This window comes from Desmodus rotundus, chromosome 10, assembly GCF_022682495.2.
Source record: "Desmodus rotundus isolate HL8 chromosome 10, HLdesRot8A.1, whole genome shotgun sequence".
NCBI classification, from domain to species: Eukaryota; Metazoa; Chordata; class Mammalia; order Chiroptera; family Phyllostomidae; genus Desmodus; species Desmodus rotundus.
Genome location: NC_071396.1, coordinates 47,889,586 through 47,905,427, shown reverse-complemented (window position 1 = coordinate 47,905,427; position 15,842 = coordinate 47,889,586). Strand labels below are relative to the sequence as shown.

Below are 15,842 nucleotides of genomic sequence, written 5' to 3'. Positions count from 1 at the left end.
CACCGCAGGCTCCCGCCAAGCCCCCGTGCACTGTTTATAGGCTCCCAAAGGCAAACATTTCCATCAGCCCTGAAAGGCTGGTATGAATTTATCGTTTCCATCTTACAGAGAAGGAGATGGAGCGTTCTGTGCCTGGCCCCAAAGACCAGGCTGGCTTTGCCACATCCTGAGGTTTTTATCTCTATACAGCAGACGGTAGGGACAGCCTGCTTGGGGGTAAGGCCCAAACAGGCCTGTGGGGACTTTGGACCAGACTTACCTAGCTTCACAGAGCTCTGGGCAGCCTGAAAGAGAACACAAGGTGTCAGGATTGTGAGTGACAGGTGTGCCTGCACCTGCTCACACTAGCGGCTTCACTCACTGCCATCCCTCCTCGGAACAAATGCTGGGGATGAGGCAGAGGAAGGGGGACGTGGAACTGTGGGGCCCTGGGGAGCCCCTCAGTTGTCCCTGGCAGCCCTAAGTGACGTGCAAACCCACACCAAGTGGAGCCTGAGGTGAACATTCCCAGGAGACCCCAAAGCCAGGCCTCCACCCAGACCCCAGTCTAGAGCTTGGGGAGCCGAGATTGCACAGGGGAGTCAGAGCTCAGGGCCGAGAACCTTCCTGAGGAGCACTAAGGACACTCTTCTGTCCAAAAGGAAAGCGACACATTCCCGCTGCAGGCCTCTGCGTTAAGGGCTACCTCCTGCAGACCCTTTTATTTGAAATGCAAGCCTTGTGTTTGGTGCTCCATTTTCCCAAGGGGCTCTACCTGCCCCGAAGTAGCTGAACAACTGGGTGGGGCTCCAGGCCCAGGCTCTAGCAGGAAGCAGGAAGAGCAGCACAGAGAGTCAGGTCCTTAGGAGGGCGGAGCTGAGGCAAGGGGTGGAGGCTCCACACACCTCGCTGGCCCTGCGTCCAGAACCCACACCACGGCCCAGGAAGCCCCCACAGCACCCTCGAGGGCCCATGTCATGGTAAACAGGCCAGGCTGAGGGCAGGCCAAGCCACCATCTGGAGGATTTAGGATGGGTGGCCCCCCCTTGGAGAGATGGATTCTGGGGCTGCCTCTGTTCTCACCAGCAGTAGCTTGCCCACGGACAGGGGCTCAGAGGCCTCCCGTTTGAAGGCTTGGGAAGCCGGGACTGCCTGGGTTCCTGTCCCTGAACTCCACACAGGCCAGGGCTAAGGAAGCCCCAATGGGAGAGGGAAGAAGCTTCGAAAGAGAGCCCTGGGCAGCAGCCGAGGAAGACAGGGGATCTGAAGAGCCCCTCCGTGGGACCAAGAAGAAAAACGAGGGCCCAACCAAGGCTGCTCCGGCCAGGGCAAAACCTAGCAGGCATCTTACCCTGGAAAAGGCTGATGCCTGTCTGAAAATTTCAAGTGCAGAGTCTGCCAGTTCGTCCCCTCGTTCCTGAGGTCTGTTGGCTGGAGATGAAAGAAAAGGCAGCTTTGGTGAGAGAAAAACTATTAGTGTGCCATTCCTAATACCAGCGATTTTCAACTGGTGTGCTGCAAGAATTTGTAAAACATGCAATACCTGACTATTTAGTCAGGGGCGCTGACTTCGTTTCCCTTGGATTGTCAAATAAAAAAAAAAAAAAGACAACAGCTAACACAATAGCCATCCGATGTGAATGAATCAAAATTATACCTATATTTTTTGTTAGATTGACAGAGAATACATTTTTTGGTGGGCTGCAGAACTTTAGTAATTCATTTATGTGTGCCGTGAGATGAGAAAGGTTGAAAATCGCTGCCTAACAGCCACACCTGAGGGGCACCGTTGGGCTTTCTGGCCCACATTTTCCACTGAATTTTTCCCCTATAACTTTCATAATGCAGGGCAGAATCTGGCCCGTGGGGAGAGGGCACACGGGAAGGAGAACACACAAGTGAGGGCGGAGGCTGGACGCAGGTTCGGCTCTGCTGGAGGCTCAGAGAGCTCCCTTGGGGCGTGATGCTCTGAGAGCCACCTTCACAGCATCTGTGCGTGACAAAGGACTGAGCTGTGTCTGAGTGGGCTGAGACAGCCAGGCGATTCAGAAGGACAGGTCTGGCCTTGCGTGCCTCGTTGTAACGGCTTTGAAAGGACAGTTCCTAATTCACTTTCACTCAGCCACTGCGATGCCGCTCACGAAGGCTGGGTTTGCATGTTGCACCTTATTCTCGTCTTTGCTTAGAAGAGCTTTTCTATTGCACACCAAATGCTAGAGAAAGGCAGCTACGCACAAGGAGGAGAGGGATGCCCCAGGGCCTTACCTGGGGGCTGCAGGACACTGGAGATGGCATAGACCACGCCATTCGTGGCCATGATGTCGGCTTCCGCAACAGGCTCTTTGTTGACACACACAGCATTGTTTTTCTGGGAGGAAAAAGGCAACAATCGTTGAACACAGAGCATGCTTACCTCATCCGTGTTGACTCAGCCCGTCTATATAGCAGACCCTGGGCTCGGTGTCCGGGATGCTCTGGTGAAGGGAAGAGGCCCTGCCCGCTGCAGCCCTCTGGTCTGCTGGCTTCACTGCAGCCCCTCGTGCGGACTTCTGATTCCGCACGTCATGATTCACGAAATGCTCTTTCGTGTTACTTGCTTCGTCCTCGCAGCAGCGGATGGTGACGAGACAGAGAGAATTGCCTCACTTCACAGAAGAGGAAGCTGAGGCTCCAGAGGGGCCAGGGCCCTTCTTTGAATAAGTCAGTTGGATCGATGGGGACAGAAGCCAGGCCTCCAGCTCTGGGTTGAGGACTCTTTGTGCTGTGGCTTGGTGTTGGGACTTTCTCACAGGAAGCGTATGGGGTAAATCTATCTGGGCTTTCCGGGACAACCCCCATATCAGACCCACGGCAGGAAGTGGGGACCGAAGCCCGTGGCAGACAGGACCTGACAGCCAAATCTGAAAACTGGGAGAGTCTCAGGTTACCCTCCCTGCCTCCCTACACGTTTTCCCATGCTCTGGAGAGAAGCCGATGAGCAAAGGGAAGGCTGAAGGGTGGGAGGGAGCCGGGCGCACACTGGAAGAGTGGTCCCTCCACCTGGGGGTCAGTGGCCTTGGCTGGGGCAGCCAGGGAGGCCTCAGGCAGCTCCAAATCAGAATGTGTCTCAACGTGCACAGCGAGGGAAGCCTCACAGAGCAAGCATTTCTGGATGGTCTGGCTCATGGCTCAATTCAGTGAGCCCTGGATTTGGGGGCGGAGTGATAAGGGGAAGGGCGATTTACCTCTCAAGACATGTGAGTCATTGCCCATCATCTCCTTAAGGGAAGGAAGATCCATAGCCTGTCCTAGATGCCGATCGGAGCCTTTATTTCCCTGCAAATCTGGAAGTTCTTATTCATGTCTAACTATAGTCTCACTTGATTTCCCTGAAGACCCTTTTCTATCTTTTTTTTTTGGACAAAATGCACTCAGAGATTCAAGGTATATCTTAAAGACTGTGTGTGTGTCTACAGCCATTCCGGGAGTGAGAGAGGAGCCCTGGAGGCCTGGCGGCAGGCCACAGGCAGTCTTTTAATTTGCGGGCACACTCACCGAGCTGATTTCTAGCTTGTCACCTTGGAGAGACTTCAGTCGCACCAGGGCCCCGACGCCTCCGCTAACCAGGATTTCGTCACCAATGTGGTATTTCAGGATGTTGGCAAGCTCCTTGGCATTGCCTGCAGGTTTGTGGGAAAGAAAGCAGAGTTAATGCCAAGGGTGTCATTGGTGTGGACAAGGAAGGCCCAGAGAGAAGACACAAGGGTCACTCCTGAGTTAGAGAACTTGCCTGGCTAATACTCACTGAGCACCGTTGTGTGCTCAGCCCTCTGGCCCACCATTCCACAGTGACCAGGGGAACAAGGCCTATGTCCCTGGCCATGAACCTCCCCTGTAGCCGGCGGGCTGCTGAGCTGTGGTGGTGAGAAGGAGCTAATCCATACCCCTCTGTGAATGTGACTCATGTTTCCGTGAGCTAAATATTTGCTTGGGAAGCCAGGAGCCTTCCAGCACTGGCATCTGGGACATTTCATCATCAGCGTGGCTCCCGATAGTTATAACAGTAGTGAAATATTTACACATTCTGCTCTCAAATGCATATTCAGAGACTGGCTATTTCCTGAAGGGAGAACTTGAAAGAGTCGACAGCTGCAATCTGGAGGAGCTGTGGAGCCGATGAGGTCAGGGCCGAGGGGGCATTCCCGCCCCGGGTCCCCCCTCCTCAGGCCTCAGCATTCCTTCCAGCCCACATCAGCCTCCCCACCGACTGGAAAGCATCAGATGGCTCATCAAGGTGCACAGGCATTTCCCAAATTAAGTGTGGGAGGCAGTTCTTCAAGCTGCCAGCTGCTCTCTCATCTCTATCAAGGCTACCCCCTGATCCTCACATAACCAGCCAAATGGCTGAATTTCCCCAGGGCTATTTCCAGCATCTTGGAACTGAGAAGGCAGGAAGTTTTAAAGCACTTTGGAGAGTTCACTTGATTATCGACATGTCGACATTAGTGCTGTGGGACGGAGCCACCAGGTACCAAGAGATTTCCAAACACAGACAGCCTGAAGCTGGCCAGAGCTCCCCTCCCACAGAAACGCTGCCAGCCCTTGAGGTGTCTGCGACCCAGCCGGCCCTCCATGCCCCAGAGTGCTGGGGTCCGACCCCACCCACGGGCCCACAGGAGGGCGCATTTGGGAAGCTCAGCCCTTGCCCCCCTCTGCTCCCACAAAGCTGAAAATGAAACGGAAGCTGAGCAGGCCCAGGCCACCTGGGGAATATTTCGTTCCTGCTGGACAGAGAGAGGGTGGAAAGTTTATGTTCAGAGTGAACTTCTCCCCTCTTCTCAGGAACACACGTCAGCGTCAGAGACATAGGCATGCATTCAGCAATAAAGAAAATTAAACAGGACACAAATTCAGCTCACAGCTGCCTGCAACCTGAACCTTCTATTCTGTTCCAGAGCAGGAAGGGAGGTGTAGACTATGTGGCCCCAGGGTTTGGCCAAGGCCCTTGCTCGTCCTCCTCTTTCTTAGGCCCACCTTCTGTGACAGGTGGAAGTGTCTCTCACGAGCATACGCCAGAACTTAGCACTGTGACCCCACCCTGCTTCCCCTCCACCCCAGCCATTACTGATGGAGGGCGCAGCCCAGCACTGTGGGGAACACTTCACTTAATCCTCAACGCACTGAGCAAGGTACTCTTTCCATCCTCATTTTTCTAACGGGAAAACCGAGACTCAGAGGGGTTAAGCAACCTGCTAGAGGCCACTCAGCTGGCAAATGCCAGAGCCAGGATTTGAACCAGCGTTCAGGCCATCCAGAAGCCCAAGCTCTTGAACACTAGATTTCTGCTCATCGTGCTCAACCTCTTTTCTCAGGGCCGTGACCACCTTCTCGGTACAGCTTTTATCCCGGGGGACATGCGATGCAGGCCCTGAGTGGAAGCCATGTTGCGGGGACTGGCTGGTTGTTACCCATCGGAAAGTCCTCTCTGCTCTTCTCTGCCTTGTTTTGTGCCGGGAAGGCTGACGCCGAGAAATGTGTCTTCCAGGCTCCCTCCCTCACCTGCAAGCAGCCGACAGGCGGCCTGGCAGGCAGTGGGCATGTGGGAGGGGAGCGGGGCTAAGGCACAAGGTGACCACAGCTCTGAGGGCAGCTGTTTGTGGCTCTGCCTACTGTCCTGCACCCCTGCTCCAGTTCTCCCTGGAACCGCCCACCACCCCGCCCAGGGCTGGGGCGGTAAAGGCTTCCCAGGGCTCTTAGTCCCTGGGCTCCGTCCCCCTTTGCTGGTGCTTAACCCTGTCCCACCTCTGCCAATAGTCTCATCGTTATGTGTCTTTCAGTCAAACCCTTTGTACTGGGCCAGCTCTTTCCTGGGGGACCCTAACTGACACAGGGACTTCGGAAAAGCTGCAAGGTGGACTCAAGCTGGTCTTTACCCAAAAGTTTGTTCCGTTCTCCTGGTGGCATGGCTTGGAAAGCTTCATCCGTGGGGGCGAAGACTGTGTAGACCCCGTCCCGGTTCAGCGTCTCCGTCAGCCCTGCAGTCTGGATGGCGGCCACCAGCATGCTGTGGGTACCCACACAGAAAACGTCACCTGCCTGGGGGGGCCGTCTCTGTCCCTCATATACCTCCCCACTGTGGGTAGCTGGGGCCCAGAGCACTGGGGCTCTGACCTCCACCCCATGCACAAAAAGGGACAATTAATTCCAGTCTGTATCTTCTCTCCTAAATGCTAAGCTCAGTTAAACGGACAGAAGTCAGAGACCAGAGGTGGAAGGAGGAAAGAAGGGGCTGCGGCATGGCTGACCCGGAGCCTGGCTGAGCCACTGGGCCCTGGGGCGGGGCAGAGGGTAGGTCTCCCAGGCTGTCGCACAGGTGTCTGACCTTGGTAACAGGAGACACTCAGTGTCACAGCACCTAGTGGTGAGCAAGGAGGTCAGAAATGGAGAAAACGGGCCAGGACACTGATGCAGGGAGCCTGAGAAGGAGCAGCAAGAAACCCTCAAGTGTGCCTGGTGGACTACACAGCGTGAGGCTCGCATGCACGCGAAACCAGGAGCTCTCGGCTTGCCCAAGACTGTAAATCGAGGGTGTGAGGCCTTCCTTGCACTTGAGTAATAAAAATGCAGCCCCTCCCCGTTCCCCATGGGGGGCGGGGTGGGTGGCGAGGGCTACACTCCAAGAAGTAACCCATTTTCTCAGCTTCAGCTTTCAAGGTCATCTATCCCACAAGCCTGGAAGGTCACACCAGTGTGTCACTAGTGTTCACTGATGCCCAGGGGGAGGGGCGACCTTGACAAATAGCTGACACCTAGCATCCTCCCCAGTACGACCCCTTGGCAGAAGCCACGCCCTGGGATGGGGCTGGTTACCTGAAGCGATTGTCTCCCTTCAGGATATCCATGACAGTCCCCATGGGAGGGGTCAGCATGCGGTCCATGGTGAACAGGGTCCCGTACCTTCCCCTCTTGTCGTGGGCAGCAATGCAGCTGTTCTCGATGCACAGGCTCTGGGTGGAGGGGGCAGGAAGGGCACGTTATCCCCCCAGAAGAAGCCCCCGATCTGTGCCAATGGGGTCATCCACGAACATCAGTGAATATGCACGGGGGTGGGTTTTCATGACTAGGATAAAATGATCTATTTTCTCCAGGAAAGAAAAACATAAAAATGTGTTCCTTAATTCGGAAAGAGGGCCACAGAGGCCCCGCTACGAGACTATCCTGTGACACGTGAGGTCCATTGACAATGGTTAAACAAATAGGCCAAGTCTATTGATTTATTTATCTAACAGATGTCGACAGTCTTTGGCCAAATGGTGCGGACTGGTCTGGAGCAAGAGCTACGTTGTGTTGTGCTTCCTGCCTGATGTTCCAGGGTAACTGCCGGGTTTGAAGAGAGAAGAGACAGGAAAAGAGAAGAGAACCTTTGGACCAAGGAGGGTGGTGCTGCAGTCCAGGGGGCTTCTCTTCGCCTAAGCCAAGAAGGGTTCAGACCTCCATCCCTCCGTCCCGAGTTCCTCACTCTGAGTTCCAGACGGACCGCTACCCACCCAGCCAGGCCAGCCAGGGGTTCGGCTTATTCCTGAAGGCTTCCACACAGAGAGATTCTAATCCTTCTGCAAAAGCTTATTTGACCCTTTGATATCAAATATATTTTGCAGAAATTCCTTCCTTCCTTATCTTTTTTACACTAACACAGCTTCTACTTCTTGGAGCTGGGAGAAGAAGGACCGTGATCGAGGACCCAGAACTTACATTACGATAAACGAAAACTCTCAGCTTTTTGCCGCCCAGCGTGTCCAGGGTCTGTCCGTGGTACAGGTACTTGGAGGCCAGCTGGCTTTTAACCATGTGGTTCAGAAGCAAGTTCTTCATGCGGGCATCAATGTGAGGGGTTCCATCTGCAAGAGAAGGTGCGGTCAGGTGCAGGCACGTGCCCCGAAAGGAAGAGCGGAGATAGATGCGGCCAAGAGCCTGGCTCTCCTGACTTTGGAGACGGAGATTGAAAGATCAAATGAGGCTGCAATACTCCTTAACATCTGGCAGCTTCTGCAAATTAGAAAAATAACACAAGAAGTACAGATAATCGAGGCAGTTTGGCATTTTGCCCTGAGAGGGAGGGAAGGCATGGACACAGCTGGCCCTCGTCTCTGCCGTGCCCATGGCCACGACTCAGCTGCATCCCCACTCTGACGGCCTAACTATCACCCTGGCCATTGCCCCTGCAAATAAAGAGGCAGGGGAGTGCTCTGCTCCCCTGATGGATGCAAACTCTTCAGTTCTGAGGGCCAGAGCCCCAAATGCATTCTCTGTTCTGCCAAAGAAAACAGCAGAGAAGCTCTGAAGTTCCTGTGAAGTCACATCTGCTTTCGGTTGAGCTGGGCGGGAGCGCTAACGTTCCGCAGGGCACTATAAATCAGGGAGGCGACAGCAGTGGGGCAGCTGCCCCCAGTGACACACTCACGGGGTGCCTTCCTCATGTTACCTTTGAAGACAGAATTCAGGGGGGCCAGGAGAGTCAACGGCTCGTTTCCAGAGAGATGGGAGCTGAGGCCCGCTTGTTTGAAAAGGTTGACGGCGGTGGAGACATCGGACTCTGCAGCCAACTCAAACAGCGTCTTGGCTACAAGGAAGGAGACAGTGGGTTCAAAAGTTAGAAGTGCTGTTTTCGTTTGTCATCCGTGCACCCCAGAGCATGACATACATCAGCAGGAATGTCACCTCGTGAGTCAACAACGCCTCTAAACACTGCGGCGTTGGGGCACTGCGGGCTCGTGTTCAGGGAACAGTCATCCAGAAAACCTCCCTGGTCAGGGAAGCGAGGGGAGGCTCAGGGGAGCAGAGGCCAGCCACTGTCGCAGCCCTTGGTCGGGCCACTGTCGAATGCCAGGGACAAAGGCACCACCATCTGCGCCATGGCTTCTGAAGCGCAGAGAAGGCCAGGGACCACACCCATGGAAAGATTTTTCTTCTGGTTTGGTTTTTCCTTTGAAAATCTGGCACTCACAGGGCACAGACCTTCCTGGAATTTCAGAATGGGGCACGGATGCTGAACGAAACCCAAGCCACAGTCCATTTGGTCGTTTCTCCCAGGGCCACTGACCCTGGGGTGCTTGTGCACTATTGAGAAAGCAATGGCCTTCCACGCCCAGCTACAGTGGGCGGATCTTCTGAAAGGCTTCTGCAATGGCATCGTTCCCTCCCGCAACGCCTCCGAAGGCTCTCCACCGGCCTCTAGGCCTGCAGCTCAGGATTCTCCGTACTCTGGCTGCAGCCCCTGCGCCGGGTGCCCAGCCTCCTCTCCTGAGAGGCTATGAGCTGGGTGCAGGCGGGGAGTCAGCACCAAAGATCCCTGAATTTCCCCAGCTCTGCCACCATGGACGGCAGAGGGGACAGTGGGCCTGGTAGGACCAAGGCGCCCCGAGGCCTGGCTTACCTGAGTCCGGGATGAGCAGCTCCTCGATGAAGTGGATCACACCGTTGGTGGCCAGGACGTCTTTGTTGGAGATGATGGGCTTCCCGTTGATGGTGAGCATGTCGCCGCTGCAGCCCACCTCCAGCGTGGTGCCCTGCAGTGTCTCCACGGACAGCCCCGCAACGATGGCTTCCGCACACATGGCTGACTTCAGGATATGGTTCTTCAGCAGGTCTGGGGGCCGGAGCACACAGGCGGGTCAGCGCGGCCTGCGCCTGGCTCTGAGGATTCTGTACTCTGCAGCGCTAACCTTCCGACGAGGCCGCAGCACCTCACGGCCCGGACTCTCCTCTCCTCCTGCCTGCTGCCCCACTAGAATGAGCCGGGGCTCTGAGGTGGGGATGTCTGAGTTTGAATCCCAGCCCAGCCACTTACCGGCTGTACGACCCGAGGCAAGTCATGTGGCCTTTCAGAGTCAGGTGGAGATTTGCGGAGCCTGCATCTCCCGGGCCGGGGGAGGATGAAGCTGGGTGTGAGGCACCCAGTGGGACAGAGTAAAAGCCCGTACGTGTTTGTGATTAGCCTGCTCACACCTGAACTTCAGGAATGGGGAAAAACTCAAAGGAGTTTACCCTGGGACTTCTCATCTACAGACATTAATAAAAATGTAAAATGTGGTAGGAAAAGATGGAAACTGTAGCAAATGGGGTTATGAATTACTGGTACATTTTACTTGCTTTTGTACATTTTACCCAAAGGTCTGCTAGTCGCCAGGCTGCCTTAGGGGTTGGTAACGGAACCAGTCCAGCCTGGTCTTTGCCGCCCCACTTACCCCCACCATGGGTCGTAAGTATAATCATCCAGTTACTTCTGCAAGCACTGCCTTAGGGACCAGACAGGGGCTGGGGGCCCTGAGGAAGCGTCAGGGTACAGAGGAGGGGGATGCGTGCCAGCCCCGGCCTGGCAGAGCAGGCCCTGGGACTGCTGCTCACCAGAGTCACCAAGTCCCCTGTCTTATTCTTGCCGCAGAGGCGAGTTTCCGTTTGTCCTGCCTGTGGGAACCCAAACTGCACTGCCACGGTCGGGGGGAGATCAGAGGCCCCGCAGAGCCCTCGGGTGCCTGCAGAAGTGTGGGGCGGGGCCGGGGGGGGGGTGGGGGGGGACTTGAAAGCCATCACTGACCCAATTCAGCCGGTGGGGAAGAGAGAGGATGGCTAGGTCGCCATGGGAATGAGGCCTTGGGGATTTAGCTTCCGGAGGACGGAAACTGAAAGCAGGGCTGGGGTAGGGGACCTGCCAGGGCCACTGCCAGGGTGAGCAGGGCCAGGGCTGGAAGCCAGGCTTCCAACAGGGCACACGGGCCTGGGGCTGCGTCTCGCCTGTCTGTCAACCCACGAGGAACCACAGGACACTGTGGGATGAACTCATGGCCTCTGCCTTCCAGCTGCCTGCCCAGGCCCCACAGAGGGCTCTGGCTTTGAGCAAATGGGTTACCGAGCAGGAAAAGGCAGATGTGCATAAAGGATAAATTAGGGGTGGGTTTTTATTTTCACTTTATAATAAGGAGTTTTGATATCTAGAAGATAGAAGCATGCTGTATACAAACACATTTTAAGGAAAACATAATTCTAAATGGAAAGCTAACTACGCCGAGAAGCACCCACACCTCACCTCCTCCAGGAAGCCTTCCAGACCCCTCAGGCTGCATGCGCCCCACCTGTGTCCTGCCCTCTTGGTGAGTATCTCTGTCACTGAGGCCCGTTTTTAAGCCTGTCGTCCCCACTAGCCTTCAACTTCCTTGCAGGCGAAGGCAGTGTCAGGTTCACCTTTGCGGCTCAGTTCCTGGCTCAGGCCAGACCCACAGAGGCAGCACGACATCGGGACACAGCGCGTCCCCATCTGTGTGGTCGGCACCGTGCCCTTCCCTGTCCTGCGTGGCTGCGAGGAGAGCCCTTCGCCTTTACAGCGTGTCAGAAATGCACCAGGCATGTCGGTCGCACATTTCAAAGGTGGGCTTACATAGATTCGAAAGAAATGAAGTCCTCCCTGGGTTATAGCTGGGAGGAAGAGGGGTGGTTGGGGCACTCGGGGGACCTGAGCCTGCTCCCCGCGCAGGGACCTGCAGGCAGCAGCTCAGTGGCCCTGGAACTGAAAGGGACAGGCTAGGGGCTGGTGCAGAGCCTGGTCTCCCCTCCCACTCTCCTCACAGGCTCGGTCCCCCCCTCCCCTCCAGTGATAATCAGTGCACCCCCAGCTCAGAGGCCCACTGAGGAGTGTGGACGGGCCCGGCCAGGAAGAGTCCAGAGTTGTCGGTTTTTAACTGTCATCCTAGATTATCCATGACACCCCTGGGCAGACACAGAAGAGGTCAAGGGTCAGCGTGATGACTCCATTTCAAGGATGTCTGGACGGGCCAGCCCCTCCTCATACCGCCAAGCTGCTGCCCACCCGGCCGCTTTGTTCTGCCGTTGATCCCTGAGGCCTTCAACTCTCCCTGCGCCTGGCCTGGATCTGCTGTCAGCCTCCAGCTCTGCCTCCCTCCTCAGCCCAACAGTGACCCTAGGCAAAGGCTGCCAATGCCGTGTGCACCCCCTTGACCAGGCGTCTGCAGAGACCAGGCCAGTTGGGAGCGACGGGACAGGACAGCAGGCAGCCTGTATGCCTGGGATGGGAGCAGGCCTTGGGCTCAGTAGGCTGCCCCCATGAGTCGGCAACATAAGCTGAGGGGTGCTCACCTCTCAAGGCCTCTGGGTCACCCAGTATCCGGTTCAAGGTCTCAGCGGGGATCTTCTCGAAGGCCTCATTGGTGGGGGCCAAGAGTGTGTACTGGCCATCACCTTCCAGCAGGGTGTTGAGCCCCGAGGCAGCCACGGCAGCCTGTGGGGGAGGGGAGAGGATGGAGCCTTCACCGAAGGCTCTGGGAATTTCTGGGGACTCGTGCAGCCTCTCCAGTCCTCCCTTGGAGGCCTCCAGGCCTTTGTAGAAGCCCAAGGTGAAAAGAAAGGCCGAACGGAAGCTACCATGGCCCGGGGCCTGGCCCAGCCTGAGCCCAGCCACTCTGGCCGCCTCTCAGGTACTGCCCGTGCCTTCTCCCCTCCCGCCTCCAGCCTGCACCCCACCCTTCCCCCGCCCCCCCCCCCCCCCGTCTTTGCTCCTGTGGCTCCTCGTCCTTCTTTGGGCTCCAACTAAAATGTCATATCTCTAGGTAGTTGTTGTGACACTGCCTCATGCCCCCACCTCACCTGCCACTGCCCCCATGAAATGGGTCTGCTACACATACTCAACGCAGCTTGCTGTCCTCACATCATAATTCGTTATTGGTGACGATGACTTGTGTGAGCCCCGTGAGTATAAGGGTCTAAGGGTCATGTCACCCGCTATCTTCGGAGCAGCCAGAATGATCTGCAAGCACAGGTGGCTTCCCACTGCTCTCGGGACGGGGCTGCGCTCCTGTGCCAGGTCTGCCGGCCCTGAAGGCGCTGCTGTCCTCCTGGCCCGCCTGGCCATGCCCCTCTCCTTGGCTGTCTTCCCTCTGGTCCCACGGGCCTCCTGCCTGCCTCCGAGCCCTTGCTCGTGTTCACTGCTACCCACCCTCTGCCCGCTGGGCTTCTGACCCTGCGTTTTGTATACTGGGCTGTTGTCACCCTTCAGGCCTCAGCTCAAAAGTCACCTCCTCCAGAGACCTTCCCTGACCACCGGGCCCCAACCAGCCTCCTCTGCTCGCTATTTCCCGACTTCTCACACTTAGCGCAATCTGCAGGAACCTCGTTGGTTTCTTGCCTGTCTGCCCAGAACGAACACACGTGCCACGGAGGACAAGCATTTGTACGTCCTGTTCACCTCACTACCCTTGGCACGCACGGCAACGCTTGGGAAGAAGTAGCAGGTGCTTAAACGTGTTCGCAGAAGAAAAGATGGGCGTTAGGGAGGAGCAAGGAAGGCATATTTGCCAAACCTAAACAGTAAGAGGTCCCTCGGTGGGGGCCAAAGGACGTTAATCAAAGATGCGCCACCCACTCTGTGGGAACATCATTCCCGAGCAGACTCCCCGACCTGTGAGTGACCCTGGAGGACAGCAGGGGACGAGCTTAGACAGCAGCGTCCCCAGGGCCACTTCCTGAGGCCCCCTCAGTGCCAGCCCAGCCCAGGGGTGTTTGTCTCTGTGTGTTGGAGATCTCCAGGGGAGGAGCCACCCCACTCCCGCTCTGCATCCTTTGTGGTCAGGAAGTTCTTGAATCAGGGCAAAAACCCTGACGGGGCAGCCTGTGTTCACTTCCTCTGGGCAGCCGTTGCCAAGAGGAACACCCGCTCGCGGCTCCAGTTGCAGCACAAATGTCTGCTGGGCAGTGGGGGAGGGACGGTATTCTGCGGCCCCCTCGCTGCCGGCCTGGGCTCCAAGGAAACATAGGTAGGGCAGGAGCAGGGGTCCCATGGTGGGGACATGTCAAGAAGATCACGCAGCCTGCCTGGCCATTTGTTCTAGTCCCACATGTGGGAACCCCGACTGGGAGGAAGTGCCCCCCACCTCTGGAACCCACAAGGCAGGCCTGGCCGCTCAGAGGACCCTGACCTGCTGCAGCCACAAGCCACTGACTCTCCGGGGGAGTCAAGGGAAGGAGAGCTGCACACAGGAGACCGCGGGCTGAGGAGACGTACGGCACACCATCACGATGTTCCCCTGTGGCCGTGCTGGGGGGTCTGATCAATGGATTCTCCACATTCCTGGGCGTTTAGAGGAACTTGCTTCGTGTCCCCTAAATGCCTGAGAATGTGGAGATGTCCTCGGCTCCTCCCGCAGAGGCAGCCCCTCTCGGGAAGCAGTGTGGGCTGGGCCCCCACCCCCAGCAGCGCCTCACCCGAAGGGTCTCGAAGGTGTCCTCGATCTCGATGATCTGCTGGATGTTGTTGGTGGTGGTGGCGATGACCTTGTCAATGAGGTGTACCACTCCGTTGGTTGCATGGTGGTCGGCTTTCAGCAGCCGGGCACAGTTGACGGTCACGATCTGCCCAGAAAAGCAGCGAAGATGAGCGGCTAGCACACGGAAGCACCATCTGGAAGCTTCAGGCAGGGGAGACCCAGCACAGCATGTGGGGCCCACAAGCTGTGGGACTGGAGAGCCTGAGGAGAAGCAGGGGCAGGGGGCACAGGGGTATCTGCAGCTTGTGCCCCCTGCGGGACCACACCGCAGGCACCGCCCCCGGGGCCCAGGCAGTGCTGTGCCGTGGGGGTACCCTACCCCGTTGGGATAGTGGTGGATTTGGATGTCCGAGTTCTGGTACATGGAGGTGAGGGCCAGGCCGTGTTTCAGCTCGTCCGTCAGGACGCGTCTGTTCACCATGTGGTAGCGGAGGGCGTTCAGCAGCTCGATGTTGACATTGCTCACCAGGGAGTCCAGCACTTCCTAGGAGGAAGGTCAGTGTGGCGCTTAGGGGGCTGCGGACCCCAGGTTCAAGAGATGGGCCATTGCTACCCAGGCCCAGATGCTCTGCAGCCCCAGTGGCCCAGGCCTCCGCTCTGCCAGGGCCCCTCCTCAGAGGACACTGGGGTCGCCTGTCCAATTGGAAGAACCTGGTGAGGTCTGTTTTAGCTCGAGTTCCCTGGCTTGCCTTCCGAGACTGGGAAATCCCTGCGGAGTCTCATCCTTCATGCCCGCCCTCTGGGGAGTAAGGCAGTCCCCAGTTAAGAGACCCCTGGGAAGAAGGAGGTCAACTCACAGCTGGCAAGGAAGCCCAGGCGTCGTTGCTGGGGGCGAAGATGGTGAAGCTGCCGGGCCCCTCCATCTCGGGCCTCAGCTTCTCGGTGCGGTCCGTGTACAGCTGAGTGGTGGTCGATCCAACGACCCCCAGCGTCTCGTAAAGGTTTGAGAGCGGTAGGGCTGCAGGGGCAGAGGACAGGGGATAAGAGGGGTGGGCTGTGAGGCTGCCCCCACCAGGCCACAACCTTCCCTGTCGCAGAGAGAGGATGGTGCTTCTGCAGGAAGGGCTGCTGGTGGGGGGCCTAAAGCTTCTTCAAATAACTCGGTCTAATGCCTCCCTGCTGGAACTGGACCAACTGGTAATTTTTAATCATTCTAACCACATGAGAGCAAAGCTTTAGGCGCAGGCATTGAGGGGATGCAGGCAGGAATGCACACCAGAAGTGTTACCAACCAGGCCTCCAGGTTTGTCAGTTGCCAAGACTGGCTCCCAGGTGAGAGAACTGCACACAAGTCTTTGCGGCACTTTGTGTGTCTACGAGAAGCCGAGGGGGGCCTCCCTCACACGGCGAGCCTGTGGCCCTCGGGCGCAGAGGCTGGGCTCCCCGCTTCTGCGGTCACGCTCCTGTCCCATTCCACATCCCCACCCGTCCTTCCACTTAGGCCGGAAGGCCATGGCCCAGCCTGCCAACCACACCCCCTGGTGGCCCTGGCACCCACCTAATTGGCCCCCTTCCTTTTAAGTCTTGGTCTCACAATCTCAACTAATAAAATAG

At 57.0% G+C, this 15,842-nt stretch overlaps 1 protein-coding gene across 1 annotated transcript in view; it reads right to left on the bottom strand.

Moving 5' to 3' along the window:
- The window catches only part of TGFBI (transforming growth factor beta induced), a 30,966-nt gene that overhangs the window by 833 nt on the left and 14,291 nt on the right, over positions 1-15,842 (bottom strand). Inside the window, exons 4-16 of the mRNA XM_024575311.3 lie at positions 15,086-15,246; positions 14,608-14,772; positions 14,227-14,373; positions 12,106-12,247; positions 9,392-9,604; positions 8,441-8,578; positions 7,711-7,856; positions 6,829-6,965; positions 5,892-6,022; positions 3,514-3,638; positions 2,245-2,347; positions 1,331-1,410; positions 260-284 (exon numbers count right to left, since the gene is read on the bottom strand). Of these exons, the coding sequence (XP_024431079.2) occupies positions 260-284; positions 1,331-1,410; positions 2,245-2,347; positions 3,514-3,638; positions 5,892-6,022; positions 6,829-6,965; positions 7,711-7,856; positions 8,441-8,578; positions 9,392-9,604; positions 12,106-12,247; positions 14,227-14,373; positions 14,608-14,772; positions 15,086-15,246 (1,713 nt within the window). The remainder of the gene's footprint in view (positions 1-259; positions 285-1,330; positions 1,411-2,244; positions 2,348-3,513; positions 3,639-5,891; positions 6,023-6,828; positions 6,966-7,710; positions 7,857-8,440; positions 8,579-9,391; positions 9,605-12,105; positions 12,248-14,226; positions 14,374-14,607; positions 14,773-15,085; positions 15,247-15,842) is intronic.